This window comes from Lottia gigantea (genome assembly GCF_000327385.1).
Source record: "Lottia gigantea unplaced genomic scaffold LOTGIsca_225, whole genome shotgun sequence".
In the NCBI taxonomy this organism is placed as follows: Eukaryota; Metazoa; Mollusca; class Gastropoda; family Lottiidae; genus Lottia; species Lottia gigantea.
The window spans coordinates 32,246-58,344 of NW_008708600.1; the positions used below are offsets into that span (position 1 = coordinate 32,246).

Consider the following 26,099-nt stretch of genomic DNA (forward strand, 5'->3'; position numbering starts at 1 on the left):
ATATGTGTGCCAAATTTCAGCTTTGTAGCTTTGTAACTTTTCAAGAAAAAAATTTATTTGAATATGAGCACATTTCCTGCAGCAGTCCCTTGTAACAAGAAATTCCCATTTTTTCCCCTAATTGATTCTAATTAGGTTTGAAGTGTTTTTCCAAGTCCCTGGGGCCTCATGAGTGGGAAAAGTCCAAAACATGGGCCAAATCGGTTTATTTCGCAAAGTTAGGTATTGGACGTTTACCCTCCATATGGCCTATAAGAGCAGATTATCGGCAACTTTTCCTGGGCTAAGTTTTTCCCTATGGGAGATTTTTGAGCTCTGTTTTTTTCTAAATGTCTAGATAGCCCATGTGGATATGTGTGCCAAATTTCAGCTTTGTAGCTTTGTAACTTTTCAAGAAAAAAATTTATTTGAATATGAGCACATTTCCTGCAGCAGTCCCTTGTAACAAGAAATTCCCATTTTTTCCCCTAATTGATTCTAATTAGGTTTGAAGTGTTTTTCCAAGTCCCTGGGGCCTCATGAGTGGGAAAAGTCCAAAACATGGGCCAAATCGCTTTATTTCGCAAAGTTAGGTATTGGACGTTTACCCTCCATATGGCCTATAAGAGCAGATTATCGGCAACTTTACCTGGGCTAAGTTTTTCCCTATGGGAGATTTTTGAGCTCTGTTTTTTTCTAAATGTCTAGATAGCCCATGTGGATATGTGTGCCAAATTTCAGCTTTGTAGCTTTGTAACTTTTCAAGAAAAAAATTTATTTGAATATGAGCACATTTCCTGCAGCAGTCCCTTGTAACAAGAAATTCCCATTTTTCCCCTAATTGATTCTAATTAGGTTTGAAGTGTTTTTCCAAGTCCCTGGGGCCTCATGAGTGGGAAAAGTCCAAAACATAGGCCAAATCGGTTTATTTCGCAAAGTTAGGTATTGGACGTTTACCCTCCATATGGCCTATAAGAGCAGATTATCGGCAACTTTACATGGGCTAAGTTTTTCCCTATGGGAGATTTTTGAGCTCTGTTTTTTTCTAAATGTCTAGATAGCCCATGTGGATATGTGTGCCAAATTTCAGCTTTGTAGCTTTGTAACTTTTCAAGAAAAAAATTTATTTGAATATGAGCACATTTCCTGCAGCAGTCCCTTGTAACAAGAAATTCCCATTTTTTCCCCTAATTGATTCTAATTAGGTTTGAAGTGTTTTTCCAAGTCCCCGGGGCCTCATGAGTGGGAAAAGTCCAAAACATGGGCCAAATCGGTTTATTTCGCAAAGTTAGGTATTGGACGTTTACCCTCCATATGGCCTATAAGAGCAGATTATCGGCAACTTTTCCTGGGCTAAGTTTTTCCCTATGGGAGATTTTTGAGCTCTGTTTTTTTCTAAATGTCTAGATAGCCCATGTGGATATGTGTGCCAAATTTCAGCTTTGTAGCTTTGTAACTTTTCAAGAAAAAAATTTATTTGAATATGAGCACATTTCCTGCAGCAGTCCCTTGTAACAAGAAATTCCCATTTTTTCCCCTAATTGATTCTAATTAGGTTTGAAGTGTTTTTCCAAGTCCCTGGGGCCTCATGAGTGGGAAAAGTCCAAAACATGGGCCAAATCGGTTTATTTCGCAAAGTTAGGTATTGGACGTTTACCCTCCATATGGCCTATAAGAGCAGATTATCGGCAACTTTTCCTGGGCTAAGTTTTTCCCTATGGGAGATTTTTGAGCTCTGTTTTTTTCTAAATGTCTAGATAGCCCATGTGGATATGTGTGCCAAATTTCAGCTTTGTAGCTTTGTAACTTTTCAAGAAAAAAATTTATTTGAATATGAGCACATTTCCTGCAGCAGTCCCTTGTAACAAGAAATTCCCATTTTTTCCCCTAATTGATTCTAATTAGGTTTGAAGTGTTTTTCCAAGTCCCTGGGGCCTCATGAGTGGGAAAAATCCAAAACATGGGCCAAATCGGTTTATTTCGCAAAGTTAGGTATTGGACGTTTACCCTCCATATGGCCTATAAGAGCAGATTATCGGCAACTTTTCCTGAGCTAAGTTTTTCCCTATGGGAGATTTTTGAGCTCTGTTTTTTTCTAAATGTCTAGATAGCCCATGTGGATATGTATGCAAAATTTCAGCTTTGTAGCTTTGTAACTTTTCAAGAAAAAAATTTATTTGAATATGAGCACATTTCCTGCAGCAGTCCCTTGTAACAAGAAATTCCCATTTTTTCCCCTAATTGATTCTAATTAGGTTTGAAGTGTTTTTCCAAGTCCCTGGGGCCTCATGATTGGGAAAAGTCCAAAACATGGGCCAAATCGGTTTATTTCGCAAAGTTAGGTATTGGACGTTTACCCTACATATGGCCTATAAGAGCAGATTATCGGTAATTTTTCCTGAGCTAAGTGTTTCCCTATGGGAGATTTTTGAGTTCTGTTTTTTTCTAAATGTCTAGATAGCCCATTTGGATATGTGTGCAAATTTTCAGCTTTCTAGCTTTGCAACTGTTTAGGAAAGAAATTTATTTGATTAGGAGCACATTTCGTGCAGTTGTTCATTTGTAACTAATAGAAATCTATTTTTTTCTCCAATTGTTTTTAATTAGGTTTTAAGTGGTTTTCCAAGCCCCTGGGGACTAATTAGTAGGAAAAGTCTAAAACATGGGCCAAATCCGTTTATTTCACATGCCAATTTTTTCACGACAAAAAACGATTAAAAAATGAAAGTGGTGGGAGGGACAAAACAGGGCCCTCCTCTTTTCTGTACAAAGGCCAATGATCTGCACAAATAATATGAGTCGTAGGTGACCTAGAAATCTAGTTTATTTTGTAACAATACATAGAAAAAGAATATCATTATTAACAAAAAATAATATCATATATAATATATTTACATTTTATTTTCTTTTTCTGATATTTGTACACTTATGCAGCATTAGTTGTTCTTTATAATCGTAAAACCCCAAATTCTATTTCACAGTTCGTGACATGATGGTGTATACAATAATCCTTGTAAGACATTTAGAATTATCACAACAACTGTTTTATGGATCTAAACTAACTTACCATATAGAGGTTAAGATCAATAAAACTGTTGAACTGTTAATGAAGTCTATGATGTCTAATCTTGTCATTTTTCATTCCAGCTGAATAATGTCAAATCCGTAGATTAGGCCCCCCCCCCCCCACCTAAAAATTTAGATGATGTTGTCTAGCTATAGACCTAGGTCAACAGAGGCGGATTAGCCTATAGACAAACGGTCCATGACAAAATTGACAAAAATGTAACAGTAAAAATTATCAAACACTTTCGCAGGCCCATCGAAAATTGTCCTATTAGGAGCGTGATGTGTGAGAATCGACTAAATCGTTTGAGCCTAATGGTGATTAATGCCGATATCGTGTATACGATAGACAGAGAACATCTACTGATATCTACAGTCTTGCGAAAAATAGAATAGCTACGTGGCGATATGATGATTCATGATGATAGTAATAGCATTACTTATCTTCGCACAATTTGTAACTTCCGGTTGAGTTGGTAGATGTGATGAGGATTTTACACCATCCCGAATTCAAACTTTATGAAGACCCAATCAAATGTCTCGTTTATAATTATGATTGTGTACAGTGATTTATGAAGGTCAGTGTTCAATGAAATGATACCAATTCATGTGAGCTATCATTTTTGGTAATTGTCATAAAAGTAAGCCTATGAGATGACCGATGAAATAATGTATTTTAAAGACGGACAACACTTTCTGATCAAAGTAAATTTCCAAAAAAAAAGATCATGAGTTGAGATAACGTTTTAAGGTTTATCAACATCAGTCCGGGTTCTCAATCGTCAATGGATGCAGGTGAAAGGAACTGGTATGGAATAGCATCTAGTGACTCAAATTAAACCAAAGTAACGGTCCCATGTGCTACTGACTGTGTTCTCCATAGATTGGAATCGAAAAAAATGTACGATGATTGGTATTACATTGGTATTACATACAGCATAATATTAATGTTGCTCATCTGGTACAATCAAGAGCAAAAAAAAAGTAATTTTTTTTATAAATATCACGATTATAATTGCTAAATCTTTTAAATATTAACTCCGTTCACCAGAAGGAATTCCTCCGAGTGTAAAATATAGTGTTGTACTTGGGCACTCACTGTACATACCACATGTAATCCTAGTTCAGATAGAGCTATACCAAAAACTTAATTCGAATGTTGTTGGGGCAGGAACTGTTCACATTCGGTCGGACTTATACATCAATGGTGCGCAAAAGATGTACCTGGTCAATGTTTCGATATTAAATCTGAATGCCATGATAGAAAACTGGAAACTAGGTCAGTATGTCACCAGCAACTTCAATATCAATGTCTTCAACAGGCACGTGCATATTTCGCGTGATGTGTTTACTATATTCTGAAAGATAGTTATGGATTCTGTGGAATGGCATGCGATCTTTTGGGTCCTGTTTCCAACATCCTAACATCACGTGATATATGGTAGATGGACACTCGTTTGGTCTCTGTAGTAGAATTCCAGTATCTAGAAACTGTATCACCTAAAGAAAAAAAATAACATGAGCAAATAATTCGAGTTATGCCAGTTTTTAAGTAGACACATTTGAGATTGATAAACAAATAGGCATATCAAATAACACAAGCATGGTCTTTCAACAATCAACAGAAATGCCTGCAAATGCATCTGTAGATCTGCGTACATACCTCTTCATTCGAATGACCAAAATATGGCTGTCGTCCAGCACTGAATATTTCCCATAATACAACACCGTATGACCAGACATCTGACTCTATTGTAAATTTTCCATATTTGACACTTTCCGGAGACATCCACCGTATTGGCAGCATCCGAGATCCTCCTATCTGTTATAAAATAATAGAATAATATTTGAGATAACTCATTGGCTCGCCTACATGTTTTGACATACATTGTATATTGTGGCCCAAGGTAAAGTGAGATTGTATGTTTTGGCTTTATTTTCTACCTTTTCATACAAATCAAGTCCTGTCTATGTGGGTTTAATATTAACTAGAAGATGTTTGTTGAATTTTTCAAAAAAGCTTACCTTATAATAATCACAGGTGTATATATCCCGGGACATTCCAAAATCTGATATTTTAACAATCAGCCCTTCACCCACTAGACAATTTCTGGTGGCCAAATCGCGGTGCACAAAATGCTGTGACGTCAGATATGCCATACCATTTGATATCTGTGTTGCTATATCTACCAGATCGGTCTGGAAATAAATCAATTCACAATTCTCGTGAATCAAAAAATACCTTTTGCACTAAGTGTCACTAATACTAGTTTATGGTGAATGATTCTCTCCGGCCTAGACTGACCGGTTCCATCACCAATTGCTAAACTGTATCAAAGGAAGTTATTAACTAAAAATACCAATGCTGAATTTCGAAATTTGAACCCAGATCAAGTAAAATACAACTACAAGACAAAGTGGAAAGGTTTTCTTAAATGAGATTCAAAATTCTAGTATTAAAGACAACAATATTATGCAACTGTGGAGCCATTTACATAGGTGAATCATGCAGACCTCTCTCCACCAGAATGAAAGAACATGTAACCTCCACCAAAATCGAAGATGGAAAATCGGCCTTATCTGCAGACCTCATAAAGTTTCCAAACCACAAAATCCAATGGCAAGACCAATCCACCATAGCCTCCAACCTCTCTAACAAGCAACATGACGAATTCGAGAAGCTCTAGCTATTCAGAGACGCTATTCAAAATGCATGTACTGAATCTTATTAAGACATTAAGTGTTCCGTGTGGTAATCTGTGAAGGTGTGCTGTTTTTTTCAAATTAATATGCAGATTCATAAATGAATTTAATCACAGCTCAGTAAATTTCAGGATTACAAACTATCATAATGCTCTAAAGAGATAAAAAAAAACTGGTTAATAAAACACATGGGTGTGCTTTTGACGACTCAATAATGTCAAGGCAAATGTAATGTGCACACGTTTCCATACAAGTTACGATATTGATACAAACACTGTTACTCTAATGCTACTTTTAAATCAGGAAACAACATAATAAGTCATAAATTTTTATAAAGTTATATTGTTGATTCTCTATTAATGTTATTTCTATTTATGTATTGTTTATTGTCACTAGTAATCTGCTTAAATATGAATTCTTTTAGATCTATTAATAAGTTACTTTCGCCTAATTTCTTTTTAAACTATTAGTCAGAAAAATCAATATTCCTAATACACACAATGTTTCTCAATCACTTCCGACACATCTACAAGTAGAATGAATAATACTGTATCACTTTCGGTGTAATAAAATTAAGGAGTCAAAAGAAGGAAGGAACCATTTGTTTCAAGGATAACAATTTGGGTTTATGATCCTTTCTTCCAGCTGGTCCCTAGCAATACCTCCTGGCATTGATCTTTCCCGGATTATCTGTTCCCATTTAGGCGGGGTCAACAGAATCTGAAGTGGTTACAATATGCTTATTGTTAATTAGAGTGGAACATACCTTCTGTAGGACAACACTATTATCTCTATGTTGTACAGCTTGGTCTGATTTTCTTAGTAATTCAGCTAGATCACCATGTATCATAAACTCAAAGACCATATACGGCGATTCCCCAGCATCTGAAGATGTAAACATTTTACTGTATGTACAAATAAGAGTGGGGTTGGAAGGATTCAGAAGGCAATCAATGCTCTATTTTAAGGTTGGTTTAGTCGATTGTCCATTCCATTTCCGTAAACGTCTCAGTACAAGCGAAAATCTCATAGTGATATTGACCGACAATACTGTTGATCGCTGTTGCTCTTTAAATGACGTGCTTAAGTTGTCATACCTGTCGATACAAAATCATTCTGAGAAAACCATAACTCTTTCAATTCACACATAGAAAAACGACAGAAATTGAGTCCTCTCCTAGCTATTGAAAAGCAATTTCATCTTTATGGCAACATAACCTTACCGTAACTATAGGAGAGTCTTCATAGTAATACATTGAGAAAGCGGACGTTTTGTTCATTCTAGTTAATTAATTAAAAACTTTTTTGACTTTCAATGAAATTCCACCTGATTTAACTTTGTTCCTGGTTCTGTTGCGTGACATTCTTGTATTTATAATTAATTCCTGAACCGTTTTGTAACTTGATAACATTCATTAACAATGAAAATATTATTTCCTGCTCTGTTTAGAATTTTATTTGGTACTTTTTATTGTTTGTTTGATTGCATAGACAATATTTACGTTACCATTGTTACAAATTCGGTGATTCAAATACATGTGTTCTGGACTTGATAGATTTGTCAAGTAAGTCTTTAGCTTCATGCAGTACGGTTGGCTACTATTTTGTATTGAAAGATCAGTATTTCCAGAATTGATATGATAAATTCATAAAATGATCCGTTTGATTGAAAAGTTCTGTTGTTTTCGTTCCTCTGTTTTAGTTTGATTTTATGATTAAAACGAACACATCGTTTTAGTATATTGTATACTATTCTGATCAAAAAAGTTGTGTTGGTCATTATAATACTCCTATAAAGCGAAGACGAACATGATTTTATAATTTTCGTCTTGGTACTTACTTTGTGTGACTATCCCCAGTAAATGTAAAATGTTATCATGATCAAAAGTACTCATGATTTCAACTTCTCTATAAAAATCTTCTTTAAGTTCATTTGTAGCTCCTTCTTTTAAAACTTTAATTGCTACATTTTGTACAAAGTCACCATTGTCGTCAGTGAGCTCACCTTAAAAACATTAACAAAAAAAAAAACAATCAACACCCATGATAAGTAGCAGCATCTTCCTTTAAAACAGGTCATTTTGCGATTTGGCATGAACTGATCTTACCACCATGATCACCTTTCATATTTTAGGACAACGAGTTCTGATAATCAAACAACCCACAGAATGACACTATCTAAACGCCTTTAAACCTTTAAATGGACTTTTTATATCCTTAACGCGGAGTAAGTCTTCAATAAGCTTTATTTAATTCTCCTTTGTAAACATGAGCTAAACCAACAGTAAGTTGTAATCATGATTGACCTAGGTGGTGTTATGTTGGACATAACCTAGAGACGATTCTTACCTTTAAACACCTGCCCAAATGCCCCTTCTCCAACCACAGTTGACAATTTTAAATTATCTAACGGAAGTTCTGTTATCAAACATTTTCGCCCAGTGTCACCATTTTGAGAAATGCTGATATAAGTAGGATTCTTCTGGACATTGTTCATTTGTTCCAATAGCTGGACATTATCGTTATTGATAACACCTCCTTCCTCGCCCCGTTTTGGACGGCGGCCATATTTGTATTTCTTTAACAGCACAAGAGTCACTATGAATGACAGGAATAAAACAGCTGTAACTGGAACAACTACTGGTAATAAAATCCAATCGGAACTATTGGACAGGGCATTTTCTCTCAACATTGACGCCTTTGTCTGAATTACAAGAGAATTGGTTAAATTAATATTAGTACATTTGAACTTTTCGAATGTTTTAAATAAGGAGCGTGTCGAAAGATATTTTTTATCGTATATTTTTATAATGAATCTAATTGAGACACCACACACATCTTCATTTACTATTATGTAATATTATATGGATATAATATCATAATAATGCTTATGTGCAAAATAATGATGAAAGAGTTTATGAAAAAGGGTGAAAATGTATGATTTTGTTTAAATTATATAGTGACCTTATCGTTCTATTGTATTCCTTTAAAATCATTCTATATGTTAATATCCATGTTTGATCAGAATCGGTAAACAGTTTTCTAATCTAAAAAACACGTATATAGATTTGATAATATATTCCGTGTATCATCTACAATCCACCTACCTAATATCAAAATTTGAATTTACAACGTATCTTACAATTTTATCAGAACCAACCAAGTTATTAAAGAAAGTATTGAATTTACGAATGATTGTTTTCGGTATTGGTCAAGAAAGCAATTGGTATATAATTGCAGGAAGACATTTTTACTTGTCCATCTATTTAATACTGCTTCGATGTATAACATAATATTTACCTCATTTATAGATGAATTATGTGGTTGATTTACTAATTTCTTTAATACATCATTATGTATTGTCCCATCTGACTGATTATTTACCATATGGCTACCTGAAAAAAAAATACTAACTGTAAGTGAAAGTACATGACACGTATAGCAAAGGTTATCCGCATTATTGACACCTAAACAGTCCCTCTTTAATGATAACATTAATTTTGCCCACTTTTAGACTACACATATCAGTGAACAACAATCGCACCCAGTAAATTAAGATGAATTAATCAATCTATTCAGATGCCCTCTACAAAAATGAGTTACAAGAAATGGAATGGCGATATAGGTTGTTCTACCACAGTTAAAGGATCTAATAAAGCAATAATATATGATAGATGTGTATGTTGTTGCTAATTGATGTGGTAAATTATTTGTTTGGTCGACTTATGTGGAAATGATAACTGCAACTAGAAAGGTTCGAAATTGAAAAAAGAAATTTCACATAAGGCTTAATGTTTAATTAAGGAAAGTCAAAGAATGTTACAGGTTAAATATATTGGATAAAGATACGTCACAAAGTACAGAAAATAGTGAAGTATATATTCTATAATTATAATGATATTCGTCAGAAAACAATCATCTTTGGAACAAAAAAATGTTTTAGTTCCTTTTTATGTTATTGAAATGTCATATCGATATTCTGATCACGTGACCTTCATACATATAGATGAAGAAAGTCAGTACCTGATGTGCCCACGTTGTGCGTAGATAACGGCTCGGCATCCTCTGCAGATGGAGTGGACAAAAAGCTGACACAAGCCATTGGAATCTGCATTTCATGGAAACCATCAGATCTGATTTAGTCTTCGGATCGGGTTTAAGTCCGGACTGAGTGGGGAGCATGGTATAATTTTAATGTAATGCTAATGGTTGAAGGTCCTGGAGGCTGTGGCAATGTGTGGATGGGCGTTCTCATGCTGGAAGGTGTGGTCTTGCAAATTGGGTTACAACTGTCTTGTGGTCGGAGATCCTGGTTGATGTAACCAGGCGACTCTGACTTCGCTGCCTCTGTGTGGGATCTTTAACGTGCACAGCCCGTAAGCACACAGGGCCTCGGTTTATTGTCCCATCCGAAGGACTAGACGTTTTTTCCATGCCAGCCCCTCTTACCTGCATCACTGACAGGGGGAAACCTGGTCGAAGAAACCGAAGGTAGTATCTTTCCATTTGAAGAAACATGTTGACAGATTTTGAAATCCGAGAACATTTACAAGAAAAAAATATATTCATTTCATTATCATCATATTATAACTGTGAGACGGACTGATTTGGTAAAAAAAGAAATAGAGAATATGGCGTTTTTCGGAATGATTATGTCGCTAGATATAGATAATATGTCCTTATCTCTGCGCCCGGAGACTAGAAAATTAATGCAAGTTAAACATTTGATCTGCGTTATCTACAGTTCCCTGAGGTAAATTCTTATTATTTCATCGATTATTAATGTTTTTCTCGCCATATAATGAAGAACGACAATACTTTTTCTTCCAGGCTTATATTTAACATGGCTTCATGAAAGTAGTTTTTCATATTGAATATGCAACTTTGAAACATTGAGATAAGTTAGGTCCAGGATAAATACGACTTAAGGTTTCTTCCTGAATACCAAACGACAGTTTATCAACCAGGTATCGATTCAGAAACCCAGAAAGAAAATAAAATTGTGTACTTCTTATTTGTTTAAAAAATGGGAAATATATTTTATGTCTTTTCAAGGTTCTAACTCGCTATTCCTGATGCATTTGTCAGCTTCAAAGTATCATCCTTTAAGATTTCTGGTTATTGTTTGACTCAGTTTACTGTTTGTGTCGCACACATTTTTCGGTCGAATTTTGCAATTTTTTATCAAAAAAAAACAAAACTTTTTAGCTTTTTGTCTGATTAATCTAAAAAAATTTGAGCAAAGACAGTTCATGAAAGTGAACAGAATTGTATAGTCAAATTCCTACTTCACTTCCGGTTTAAACGGGAAATCTATTCTCGCTTCCGGTTGAACTAATTCCGGTGTAACTAATTTAGCGCGACAAAACTTATATAAATCGATAGCCAAAGTTATGACAAAAAACGAAGAAGATAAAATCCGGTCCGAAGGTGATACTTTGGTCGCCATTTTGATAATTTTCTGAAATGCGCCAGAATCTTTTCAGAGATAAACGGCTTATCCGATTTTGATGATTTTGGTGTGGTAGCCGATTTGACCTTGACTATCAACAGATACTTTCATATTCGACCTCCGACATCTACTTCCGGTTTTCAGATTCTTAATGTGCTCTTCATACTCTTTCTAACGATATATAACAAAAGTTTATTAAAGCAAAATTCGAACTTTTTTGATATTGAGTGTTTTTTACAATATTTTTTTCTCTTTGTGCTTAGAGTATGTATATCTTGTGACCTATTTAATGTAGAGGCTTGAAATTTGGAACACGACTAGACATTTTGAAAATGAATTAAATCATTACAAAAAAGTTGAGGTGGACTTGGCACATCCGGGTTAAATTGCTAATTGTTCAAAACTGGGGCAGAGGCATAACTCGCATACTCTATATTTGTTCAAAAAGGGACTTTGCACACAATTACCTCATCTCTTTGGCCAGATTGTGTTAAAATGACAGTTGTTTCAGCTTTATAGTTCAAAAAAAGGAACTAGTTTTAGAATTTTCATAATTTTCATTATTTTGACATTGACCTTTGATGACCTGAACGTTTGTAGGGTCAATGGTCATTGACCTTGGTATCTATTTTATACTTTCATATTTGATGTCCGACGTAAGCTTCCGGTTTTTTAGCCGTATGCATTTTGAAAGTTTGATGAGTGATATCCCGTGACCTTGACCTTTATAGGATCAAAGGTCATTTACCTTGGCCTCAGTTGATACTTTGACATTTGACCTCCGACATGTATTTCCGGTTTATAGATATCCGAAAACAGCGAAATTCGCAACTTTAGACTGTTCTAGCACGTGGCCTAATTAACCTAGAGGGTTAATTTTTTTGGTTTTCTAATGTGCCTCTCATGCACTTTTCATTGATACATAAAAATCGTTTATTTTAAAGTAAAATTGAAATTCTTGGTTTTTTTTTTACATATTTGCGTCTCTTTGAGCTTGGTGTATGTATATCTTATGACCTATTTGATGTAGAACCTTGAAATTTGGACTACTTTGAATATTAATTCACCGCTGACAAAAAAATTGAGGTGGGCGTGGCACATCCGGGTTGAATTACTAATTGTTTACATTTTGGGATAGGGGCATAACTCGCATAGGATACGTTTGTTCAAAAAGTGACTTTGCACACAATAACATCATTCTTTTGGACAGTTTGTTTTAACAGCTTAGTTGTTTCGGCTTTATAGTTTCAAAAAAGGAACTGGTTTTAAAATGTCCATACTTTCAATTTTCGATTTTGATCTTTATTTACGTTTGTTGACCTATATCTTTTGACCTGTATAATGCAGAAGTCTTATATTTGGAACACAACATAACATTTAGAAAATCAATTATCTTATGCCAAAAAAATGAGGTGGGAGTGGCACATCCGGGTTAATTTACTCATTATTGACTTTTTCGGCCAGAGGCATAACTCGAAAAGAATGCATTTGTTTAAAATGGAACTTTGTATACAACTACTTCATCTTTTGAGACACTTTGTCTTAGAAGTTCGATTTCTTCAGCTTACTAGTTAAAAAAAAAGGAACATGTTTTGAAAATTCAAAATTTTCAATTATTGACCTTGACTTTTGTAGGATCGAAGGTCATTCACATTGGCTATCTATTTATACTTTTATATTTGCTGTCCTATCTCAACTTATGGTTTTATAGCCGTATATATATTCAAATTTTGATAACTTGCATCTCGTAACCTTGACTTTTGTTGACCGTCTCCTTTTCAATGCCGAAGGTCATTGACCTTGGCCATTTTCTGATACTTTCATTTGTGAGGTATGTCTACTTCCGGTATAACAATCTTCCAAAGAATTAAAACTTCTCAACTTTAGAGTCTTTTCCGATTTGCTACATTTGCAAAGTCCCACTCTGTGCCAAGTGTGGCTCTAGTTATTATTAAATTTGAATACAAATTTTAATCATGTTACATATAATTATGGTTGACACCAAACTTTCTTGATGCCCTGACCCATTTGGTTCCTATCTGATCGACTAACGAAAATCATTGGGTCATATTAATGATTGCTGACAGTTCTACTTTGAATACGATGATAATCATTCAACTTTTTCTGAAATGAAATACATTAAATAACGACAAGAAGAAATATTTTGTTGCTTTATTCCGACCCATGGCACACCAAGGTCATCAATTATGTATTTTGTGAGCTAATTTGAAGTAATTTGGAATTGTGTTATACTTTATTCTGATTTATTAGTGTTTCCAATCTTAATATTTTGTCCGCTTAAAGAGATCTCGTCGCCATTCGAAAGAGCCAAATTAGACCTATTCATATCATTCGACTCGATTCGGAAATTTCTAAATATTATATTGCAATCATTAAAAAATTCGCATATTTTATATAAAACTACTAAATGAGGACAAACCACCCCTGTTTCATACACTACCAATCTTAGCATCGTTTAAGTCGTATGGAAGAAAATATTTCTATTCTTTTTTTTTTTCAAGCTCGTCGTTGTCAAATGTGTATTTAACTGCGAAAGAAATCTAATAAAAAATTGTTTGAAGATGTGTAAAACCATTTCAATAAGAAGTTATAGTAGTGGCTAACCAGTACAGGCTACATGTACAGTGGTGTAACCTATTTTCGTGGATATAATGATTCAACACCGAATTTCGTCAAAGTTACAAAAACGAAATTTTTTTTTATGTCTTAGATGTTTCCTCAGATATTCTACAAAATAATTAAAATTGGTTTATTTCGATTTTCTTTATGAATCCTTCACTTTGACCCACATTTCATGAGCAACCAACTCGACAACGGCGGCAGAATGCGTCACCTATTTTCGTGTACAATGTTTGATCTATAAATAAGTCTAGAAAAACACGTTGTATGGATACCGGGTGGTATAATTAACTTCTCTTAGTATTTATCTTTAATATCAATTCATTATAACTAGTGACAATTCATTCAAAGAACCACGATTTAAAAAAAAAATAGTGACTGACAAAATAAGATACGTAGCGTGATTTATTGCTAAAAGTCACTGAAACAACATAAGAATTTGGTCCACTTTGTGTTCCATAGAAATTTTCTGCTGACACGGAATCCGCTAGTTGATCATGTGACTTCATTCGTTGGACTACATTCTAGCAGACGACACTTGGAATTCCGATTACGGCTAGGGATTATAAGGAAATTCGGCGGATAAAAAATGGTGACGTTTGGTAATAACTGATATCCGCCATTTTGTATTTATCAAAGTATACATTAATAATATTGATATACATTATCGACAGTATAATAAACATTTTGCAGGCCATTACAGGATTCTGTATGCATAGTTTCAATTGGGCCATAGTTTTTCTTCTCCAAACACCTTTTACTGTAACACATTAATCGAGAGTTGTACCGTAGAGTACTGCCGAGAAAGTTCATCAAAACTAAATGTCCTTGTGAAATTTAAATCTGAAGTATGTGTCGACAGCAAAGAATGAGATATATTAAATGTCTCTAAAAAAAATTGTTCTCTGTTGAATTGTGTAATTTGTCTCAAGTTATATTAACGCATATATCAATGACAACTAGAACAATGTATATAGTCCTAGTGGGTATGAAGTGACAACTGATCAAATGGACATCACCTTTCAGGATACAACAACTCTTGATGTTTATTCAATAAAAAAAATATCACTGTCTAATCATATTAAAATATAGGAGAACGTATAACAAACAGTTGTTTCAAGGGAATATATTAAAGCTTTACCCGATCGATCAATGACGCTAACATCTGTTCTTTCTTCATGACATTAATATTTGTATTGTCCAATGCAATGGTAATAGGTTTAGAGCCTTGATAAATTACCTTTCGTAAAAATTTATAAACTAAACGAGACTTACCTGTAAGGTGAAGTTTGAATGTAATTTTATTCCACTGTTAACGGCAGAGATATCATGTGAGAAGGCATGCGCAGACTCCGGAGATGTTATATTTCAAAGAGTGAAATGGTGACAAATAAGGATTAAACAGCTTGAAAAAGGGTGGGATAATTCATGATATCTCTGCCGTCAACAGTGGAATAAAATTACAATCAAACTTCACCTTTCAGGTAAGTCTCGTTTAATTCATAAATTTTATTCCACTGATTGATTAAGTCGAGATATCACGTGAGATATTCAAAGTTGTCACCATGAACACAATTGCTAAAATGAATCAAATATTAAAGTAAACAATGTTTTTCTTTAATAACATTTAAAAACATCAAACAATGTAACCATTATATCAGTGAACAATTCAAGTGAACTATATTGTCTATATAGACTGTCATGCTTTACAAGCAAGCAAAATCTTTTCTGAAAACACACCATCATTTGTCACTGGCTTATCGTAATATTTACGAAAAGTTGATTCAAAAGACCAACCACCAGTAAGTAAAATCGTACAGATTGGCACATTACACCTATTGGCAGCACTAGTAGATGCAGATCTTACTGAGTAAGGTGTGAATATTGATACATCCACTCCAGAGTTGATCAAAACCTGTTTTAATCATCTAGATAAAGTATCCTTACTAACAGGTCTAAAAGGTTTTACAAAGCTCAAAAACAATCTATAGTTATCTTTTCTTAAAGCCGAAGTCCTAGAAATATATACAGATTTCACTCTGATAATATCCGGAACGAGATTGTTTAAATAAATCACCAAAACGAATTTTAAGACTATTAGCAGTCACTATCACATTCCTTGTGTCTATGAAATGCAGGGATTGTATCCTTTGTCCAGTCAGTAAAGCCCATAAGGCAACAAGTTTAAATGTTAAAAGCTTCAAAGTCAGGAGTTCAACGGAGACAGTTTTTTCAAATAGTTTAATACCAAATCACAATCCCACGTAACTTTATTCTTGGGCAACGAAGGACGAAGATTAAACACTCCCTTCATAAAACCAGAAATCACAGGTAAAGATCAAAAAGGCTTATTGTCAATTGAAATAAAAGTAGATAATGCAGATCTTGCAGTATTTAAGGCACTATACTTTAGTCCTTCATTAAATAGAACAGTTGGAAACTCAATCACAAATTCTAAATTAGGTTCAAAGGGATCCACAGATTTCCTATCTGCAAACAACAACCATCTATTGATGTAAGAGGTATCCTGGGTCTTGGTGGATTCTCTCCACGATGACAGCAAAATCTTCCTAGTTTCTTCTGAAACTTTACTTGTTACACTTCCTGTCCCGAGACTAACACGGCTAATAACGTGGTAATTCTTGAGTCTGTCTGACAGGATGACTGAGAATGTCTTCTACACTAGGCAATAAAATAGGAAATTCAAGTAACATTTTAATTAATTTGGTAAACCAATACTGATTTACCCACCATGGCACAATAAGTATGCCTGACACTTGGTCAGATTGGATTTTTGTCAAAATTGAACCAATTAGACAAAAAGGGGGAAAAGCATAAAATCCATTTTCCCATGCTTGAGAAAAAGCATTGACAGCTAAAGCATTTGGATCTGGCTTATAGGAATAGAAGTTTTCAACTTTATTACTAAGCCTAGAAGCAAACAAATATATATTTTGAGCACCAAAGACACTAGAAATCTTTGCGAAAATGTCGGAATCAATAGAAGACCCATTCTGTGTTATCATGCTTAGACCGACTTTGCTTGTCTGCTTCAAGAGAACCAGGCAAATGGTTAGCAGTTAATGTGATATTTCTCTCTATACGCCATATAAATATATCTCTGGCCACTTCATAATAAGACGAAATTCGCCCCCCCCCCTTTTCATTTATATAGAGACAGCTGTAGTATTGCCAATCAAAAGCAAAATATGTACATTTCTTAATGTATGACAAAAAGCAAGCAAAGTATACTTTGCAGCTAACAGTTCCAGCATATTAATATGTAGTGTGGCTTGTTTTTAACCAATGGCCATCAGTTTCTCGTCCATCATTCAGCCCTCACAAGCGCACTTTTGGAACTAGCAAACTTGTAAGGAATGGGTATACAATTTTGTGTTGGGACATTTTCAAGTTCTATCCCAGCCCCACATACAGTTTTAATCATGTTGATATTAGAAATTAAGCTTTTCCAGAAATGAACATGCCTTTGAAAATTTCCTGCCTTAAAATTTTTTTACATAAGGAGGCAATTTCTCAGCTAACAAACTGGTAATAGATTCCCAAGATTCAATATTATCTAACAAACTCACCAAATCTATTTCTCGGTTTGCTGGTGATTCTTTTGATATTTCGGATTGTAATTCCTTTTGTGCCGAGTTTGGTTCCGTTTGTAATTGGTATTGCTCTGACTGCCTTGGTATAAAAAAGGGCCAGCTGTAAAGTCAACATCTGCATTCTTGAACATTTACCATACAAGGTAACGTGACCTACTTCATTTACATAATCCGAAAAATAACGGAAACTAACGGAAATATAAATCAATAATTGCTCCTTGTCAAAGGGATTTAACTCTAAATAAGCCTCAAAACCGGATGTTCAAATGCGGCATTGGTCAATTGACACTTCGTCATTATTTCAGTGGCCGGCCAATTTTTGTGGCCGATGGTTACACTAATTTTTTGGATTGATTGTAATTGTTGTAATTAAATCAAATAACGAAAAATTTGTAACTCATTTCTTATTCAAATAAAACCTCTAAAAAGTCGTGTAATGAATAGAATCATTACATAGTTATCAACATTTCTTTTGCCAATGACGGATATCCAATATGGATATTGAAAAATGGCCAATTTTTTCCAATGGTCTCCTTTGGAATTATGAATGCAATTGTTGGTGCCATTTAGGTCCTGAGATGCCAATCTAACATATTAAGGTGTACAATGGGGAGAAATGCTTTTTATTCCTATAATCGCTAAAATATGGCCAGTGACGAATATCCAATATGGCGGACTGGCCAGTGAAAGACAAAGCTCCTACATGGCCAATTTTTGCACAATCCATAGTAATGGAGGTAGGGCAGATTTTTGGATGGAATTGGCACAAACTCAATCACATAGTGCCTTCAGACCTGTGAATATCCATAAAATTCCAACATAATGGTATTTTCATGCCTAACTCTGTCACTGGCCAGTCAATGACGAAGCCTCTGCATGGCCAATTTTTGAAATATGGCAAAAAATGTTTCATATGGTCGGCTATGGAATTATGAATGATATTGTTGGTGCCATTGACATCCTGAGATGCCAATCTAATATATTTAGGTGTACAATGGGGAGAAATGCTCTTTATTCCTATCATTTCTAAAATACGGCCAGTGACGAATATCCAATATGGCGGACTGGCCAGTCAAAGACGAAGCTCCTACATGGCCAATTTTTGCCCAGTCCAAAGTAATTGGGATGGGGCAGATTTTTGGATGATTCATTGATAACATCTCGTCTTGATAATTTTAATTCACTTCTTATCGGCATTCCTGAAAAACTTCTAAAAAAATTGACTAAAAGTCAAAATACGTCAGCACTAGAACAAAACTCCATGACCATATTACACCAATTTTATTTGATTTACATTGGCTTCCTATAAAATACAGAATAGAATTTGAAATCTTATTGTTAACTTTCAAATGTTTAAACTATTTAGCCCCTGTCTATCTAACAGAGCTTTTACAAATGTACTCCCCAGGAAGGACTCTACGTAGTACCAACAAACTGCTCCTTAAACCAAAAACTGCACAACTTGCTACCTATGGGCAACGTTCTTTTTCTGTCCAGGCGCCTTTACTCTGGGATAATCTGCCATTTAGTTTAAGATCAATTACCTCTGTTTATAGTTTTAAGAAGAAATTAAAAACACATCTCTTTACTCTGGCCTTTTCATAGAATTAAAGTTTCAAAATTAATAATTTATCATAAGTTGTCTATTTGTATTTTGTTGTATTTTGTTGTATTTTGTTGTTCATGCTATATGTTTCCCAGTACTTTATTTTTTATATTTCATGTATTTAGTTTTTGTTTATGTTTTAGGGCCTATATTGTACAGTGTACTTGAATACAAATGTGAAAGGTGCACGATAAAAAACGTATATTATTATTATTATTATTATTAAGTAATGACGAAGTGTCAATTGACCAATGCCGCATTTGAACATCCGGTTTTGAGGCTTATTTAGAGTTAAATCCCTTTGACAAGGAGCAATTATTGATTTATATTTCCGTTAGTTTCCATGAATTTCCGGATTATGTAAATGAAGTAGGTCACGTTACCTTATATGGTAAACGTTCAAGAATGCAGAAGTTGACTTTACAACTCTCAAGAATACAGTGGTCGAACTTACATCTTTCACGAATGCAAAGTCAAGAAGACATATTTGATAATGTCAATAATGCAAAGTTAAGAATTCATTTTCAGCATTGTTGGAAGGATAACACAAAGGTTTGTATTTAGTGTTCAAATCTGTCTTAAAACAATCTCTACGGATTTGATTGAGTTCCTGTACAGAAGATCCAAACAGAGATAAGGCATCCATAGCTATTATAATTTCAGAAGAGATCTCTCTCTCACTAGCTCTAACCACTTTAATATCTCTAGATCTATTTAAAGATCTCCAAAAGTGAATTCTTTTGCATTTCACACATTTAAGTTTTGAAATCATTAAAAACTTTGGTAGTCACAAAGTTACTGTTTTTACTAACATCTAATACCGAAGCAGATGTCGTAATTGAAATCGAAGTGTCTTGGCCTACTCTCGATTTCACTTTTTCCTTTTCGTTGATTTTCAAATTAATCCCAGTAACCGGTGAAAGCGTTTCCTTTCTTCCCGAATTATTATTCCTAGTTACAGGAGAACAGTTTGAATTCTTTTTCTTTCTGTCTTTCTCAAATATTTGGCTAGCGAAATCAAATTCGTCCACAGGCGCCAATGCAGTTTTCTGATCCACCATTTTAATTTTGGAATATTATTTCTAGCCGATGGTTTTGATGATTCTGTTTTATTTGTAAAACAGACAATGCAATCACTAATTATAGTGTTTAAGTACTAAACCACTTTTGGCTAGTACAAAAGACAAGTTTTTGTCAATTTTTTCTAAATTCTTAGAGACATCAGTAATACGTGTTTCACGTTTGACATCTCCGGAGTCTGCGCATGCCTTCTCACGTGATATCTCGGCTTAGTCAATCAGTGGAATAAAATTCCCATTTATACCACTATCTGTTATCTTATCACTTTCACTAAGGCTTCCACCTCTATAAATGTTATCTATGGTTAAGTTTGACAAATTGAAGTTGTGGTTGTGTATCACCACGATCGCGTATGGGCTATGATCAACCGGCATTGCACATGGTTTAGAGTCTGGTTGTGATTTGGACTAAATAATCGGCTAGGTTCTATTCATATTAAGACCAACTGCTACATAGTAAACTACAAAAACCTTGACAGTATAAATAGCTTTACTGCCAAAAGAAGAAAGAATTTATAGGTCAACAAGAAAGAAATTAATTTAAGAATGTCGATATTTCCCCATCAAAATGGTTGTGAATGAATTTATAACATTTAATCTCTTGTAATGTAAATAACGTCGACTACTCAAACAAAATCAAGTACAGTTAAAGGTCTACTTAAAGATGGTGTCCAGTGAACTGTGGCACCTAGGGGCAGTAGCATGGAACTTTGAAACATTGATAATATTAAGGGTCAGGTGTCAGGCATTAGTTAAATTTTAGTTCATCTTAGTACATCAAAACAAGTCATTGGCAGGAAAGAGACACTTCATCCTTCAGGAGATACTACAATCATTCTTTCTAGGTTGGCCATGTACATTAGTTTACCGGGCAATGTTTTCTTAATGTTTTGATATCCTGGCAAGAACGTACTGATATGTTGACAAATTGTTGAACTTCAGTAAAATGCCTTAATGTGTTTTGGTATTTATTTTTTTAAAAATCAGTGTTTACCTTTATACGCTTGGATTTGTTCCGACAAACGTCTGAATTTGTTATTAAATAATGTTCGTACAAGCAGTCAAAATTGTTGTTTTTTAGCATTCGGACTTTCGGTCTTTACATAAGCCTCCAGGTATATTTCCGTATTTGAAAGTGTCTGCATTGTTTATATTGCAAAAGTGTTTTTTTCTGTCAAGTCATCTCTTTAACATTATGGAACGTCGGAAACAGGCTTAATAAGGTTCCGTTATGGCGGATTAATTTCATGAAAGAGTTCCAAGATGGTAGATAAATATCTTGGATAAAGCTTGATGGAATTGGAATTATTTTCTCGAGAATATGGAGAATAAATCTTAGGTGGGATTAGCTGTTAATCTAAGGTTACAAGAATGTGTATCAACATTGACCAATATCATAACCTTTTGTGACCTTTTTCTTGAACTGGTGATACAGAATCATCTTTAGTGAATTTCTTGCCGAAAAATTATAGTGCACGACATAGTCTACATTGACTGGCCGGTTGTATTATTCTGTACACTAGAGCAATAAGAAATAGGTTTTGAAATAATAATAATTCACTTCATTCATTCAATTGACCACTTTAGTTCTTAAATATATAAATAAATATAATAGATAATCGTGATATACATCGATAAGGAAATTGGCCGACGATGATCTGTGGCATTATCTGGGTATCGATATATTCCACATTGGAGGTAAGTCTAAGCGAGGTCAAGAGATAATCCCCCCCCCCCCCCCCACCTCTAAAAAGAAATGTCAGTTGTTATTTTTAAGACTTTGTTATGAGACAAATAATCCTGAGCCTTGTCGGGAAATGTCAGGAAATCGCGTTTCTGGGCGTCTAATTCTCAAAATTGTCTCAGCAGTATACCACGACCATATAAGATAATCTTGAACCTTAAATTCGCTGAGAAATGTCAGGAAATCACGTTTTTGGGCGTCAAATTCTGAAAATTTTCTTGTGGTGGTCCCATAGTCCCTATAGAAATAAACCTTAAATTCGCCAGCAAACGTTAAGAAATCGCGTTTCAGGGAGTCAAAGGGGGTCCCCAGATACCAGAAACCAGATTGCCACTGATACCAAACCGGGGGTGCAATCTATCCGTGAGGATATTGTGATCAATTGTATCAAATACTGCAGAGAGATCTAGCAAAACCAATATGACATCATGTTGTTTATCGCGGCACTTAGAAGTGGTGACTCAGTGCTATGTCCCTCTCGGTACGCAGCCTGTAATTTGCCATACGGGTTGTTAGTATAGAAATATAAGGTTGTAAACGTGATAGAACACACTTCTCTAGAAACTTGTCCAAAAAAGAGCAGTTAGAAACAGTTTTCCGGATATTCTGATCCATCCCTAACTTTTTTTTTATCAGGGGACTTACAACGGCTGATTTACAATTGGATGGCAAAATTCCAGATCGAAAAATCTAATAAAACAGGTGGCATTGGGTCTAGTTCACATGACTTTTGCGGCATTTTCATACGAAGACTTTGGTCGATAAACCCCGCGCTGAAGCTTGAACGGCAATGAAAATTTAACTGATCAATATTTATAAGAATTTTATCAACAAAGGAAGAATATCCATCATTTTTGATGCAGACAGAAAATCTTTTGAACCAGAAAGGGCGGACAAATTCGCAGGAAATTACACTCATATCACACGCGAAAATCCCCTAAGATTTTGATTACCAAAAATCCTGTCTACTTGTATCAAAGGTTATCTTTTTTTAGTCTTACCTCTTGTAGCTGTCACACAGGTACCATCAGGTAGCGGTGCTTTGAGGCTATGGACACATATACATTGATATTTGTTGTGGAATATGATACATTCCGATTCTCCTGGACAATCACCACCATAGCATTCTTTCTTTTCTCCTTTATCTTTCATTCCAACCTCTTGCTCTGTAATAAAATATGATACATCAGATCATAGCAAGATGCGACAATTTCCTTATAAGATTTCAGTATATAAAAGGCAGACGTCAATCTGTGTCAAATTGTTTTAATTATAATGTGGTCGTATAAAAAATAAAAAAATGCGGCTTGAATGCGCAAACAGCAAAGGATGACAGTATAATTTATAATATTTGTAAATCTACAAGCAGAAACAATATGAGCGTCTCTATATTAAAAATTTTGTATACTCCCACATATTTATTATATATTATATTGTAGTCCGTCCGTCTATTAACAATTGTTCGTAAACACTCTAGAAAGCACAATTCCTGACAGATATAACCAAACTATGTTAAATTAATTAATAGTTAAGATTTTGTGCTGACAAGTTTGGAAACATCTTAGCAGAATGTACAACTCCTACATATTGTAATAATATAGAAATGACGGAAAAAACACTCTAAACACAAGTATACCAGTGAAACAGAATGATGAAGATTATGAATGATGGAGCACCCGCGTATTGAATACTGTTTTATTCTGACCAGTATATCTAATTATATCCTTCGTGTTGACAATAAACTCAACGATTCACATTCTAGAAGATATCTATCCTGTTCTTTCAAGTTTCCTTTCAAGGAAACAAGCAATAATAACCGTTTGAGATGCTAAATTGGATATAAAATTCTTACAAATTCTAGCTTTTTGTGCTTAGTCTAAGATTTGTGTAAATTAGATTAGGAAAATAAAAATTCAATAAGGTGGAAGTGACTGACGGCAAAGCCAAGAACAAATTGGAGTCTATAAATTCTACCAGAATGTGAATATTTTAAACTTTAACGCATACTTTACTGATACCGTTTGATTCCCAAATATTTAACCCCGTAGCTGTAATCGAACCAACATAATAATCGATATAGTAATATTTCTGGCTTTAAATGTATAAAGAATGCCATACCGAAAAGTAACAATTCTATCTACATATAATGATGATGATGCTGATGATGCATTCGGATAGGTTGACAAGTTTTCGCTACGAAAATCAAAAGAATCAAGCTGTACAACTAGTGCACTTCTTCAATTTTCAATATTTTTGACTAGAATCTTAAATATTATTATGTCTTTACATCTTTCATATTCTCTCCTTACCACACTGCTTTTGTTGAAATTTTTCGTTGTCTACTGAGAGGCCCGTTTATAAGATGTAGTAACACCGAGAAAAGCAGTGCATGCTTGACCAATGGAACTTGCAAGAACTAAGCATGTTAACTATTTTCGTTTTAGAAAGAACCTGCTTTCAAAGTTTCAAGTAGAATCTTTATTTTTGTATAGTTCAATGACACGTAAAAATACACTGAAAAGTTTTCAACGTCAAGGTCAATTACAATTCGCGAGAGACATTATTTATTTTTAGATCCGCTTTAAGACTGATTAAGTCTCAGAGCGTTTCAAGTATAAATTCTCCTCGGAGATATCAGTCAGTCGATGTTTATTTGTATGTGATATTAAAGTCGACAGTTTGACCACTTAACAAACCATCAGTAGTATTGATCTGAAACTTTTGTAAACATTAACCTTTATTATTCTTTATTACCTCTAATTGGCTCTAGCCAATCCTTGACTGAGATTTTTAAATTCAGACCACCAAAACAAATACTGTCACACTCAGGTCTATCCTGCCCAATCTAGAAACTTCGCATCGCTGCTGTTATTGATGTTTTCTTCAGTTTATAACCGCTTGCAAAAACAGTAGTATCTGAATGTCATTTAATTCCCAATTTGATTGATATCTTTCAATCCAAAAAAAGAGGATTTTTACGTTCCACTATTTTGGTCCAGGTTGGGCGAATTTAAACGAGTAATGCAGTAAATAAAGAGGACAATTTTTGCAGAAGAGAACAAGGCAGGAGACAAGCCTCAGGCCGGGATCAGACATGTACCCTTAAGGACCATTCATTGCCGTTTCTAATAGCACATGTTTTGGTTTGATGATGATTATGATCATGATGGCTATGCTTACATTGCGGATAATTATTAGCTATCTCTATTTTCTAATATTGTGAGGTAATTATATACCCAATATATCGAGAATTCCCACAAGATATACATGTTACTCAATAGGTGGTTAACATTAACTATTCTGTCATGATTCTATCCAATCAAAGAAAAATGATGGATGACATATAGGAAATGAACAGTAATCGAATACATTGCTATATTCAAGGGGGAACAGAATATGACTGTCATTCAAACTTGGAAATTCTATATTATTTCAAGTAAATATTCTAGCCATTTATCTTATGATTACACCCAAGTTTCAAAACAGTCGAGTAGAACATTCAATTATTTTGTCGAAATTATTCGAGTTTTTGTGTGGGGTAGTGAAAAATAATGCCAACATACATAATTATATAATAAGAGAATCGATTAGGGCAAACTAATTACTCTACCCCTTATGCCAATATTCCGCACCAGGAAACATCCATTTTATTTCCTTTCGATTGAAGATATTTGACTTGAAATTGTATGAATTGAATGCAGAGTGCCTTCATTATAAAGCTTAATCTAGATTACCTGTTTACGCTATCTGGTTATTAATTGAACACGATAATAAAAGCTTTTATAGATCTTCAGAGAACAAAATGCCAAAAGAACATAAAATTAGTGGTTAACACTGTAAATTGCTCCATCACGATTGAAAATTTTTTCTCCCTAATGTACACTAAATCAGACTCCTTCACTAAAGAGTCAGAAAATAATGGCGCGTTGTTATTAAGAGATATAAAACATCTAAGGTATCTAATGAAGCTTGGATAAGTTACTTAAATACCACATGTGGCTTATAGAGAGACCGAAATTACTGTTTACAGCCACTTTAAAAGGTTTTTGAAAAATAAGAGAAAGGCTGGAGAGAATATTCTACCGACATCACTTTGTGGCAGAAGAGATGAAAGAAAGATTGCTTGTATTATGCTATGAAATGTCATGGAGTACAATTATGAAGTGTTGTCATCAGTTTGAACATTTAACGCTCTGAGCACCACTAAACACGAATG

The 26,099-nt window shown here is 34.4% G+C and overlaps 1 protein-coding gene across 1 annotated transcript; it reads right to left on the reverse strand.

The window, feature by feature from the left end:
* Positions 1-4,320: 4,320 nt before the first annotated feature.
* LOTGIDRAFT_144166 (hypothetical protein) lies at positions 4,321-7,754 on the reverse strand (the record flags this gene model as incomplete). Its single annotated transcript, XM_009054792.1, has 5 exons — positions 4,321-4,545; positions 4,709-4,867; positions 5,071-5,244; positions 6,515-6,633; positions 7,589-7,754. Coding segments are annotated over 5 exons (843 nt in total), but the record flags the coding sequence as incomplete, so codon positions are not given.
* Between the last annotated feature and the right edge of the window lie 18,345 nt (positions 7,755-26,099).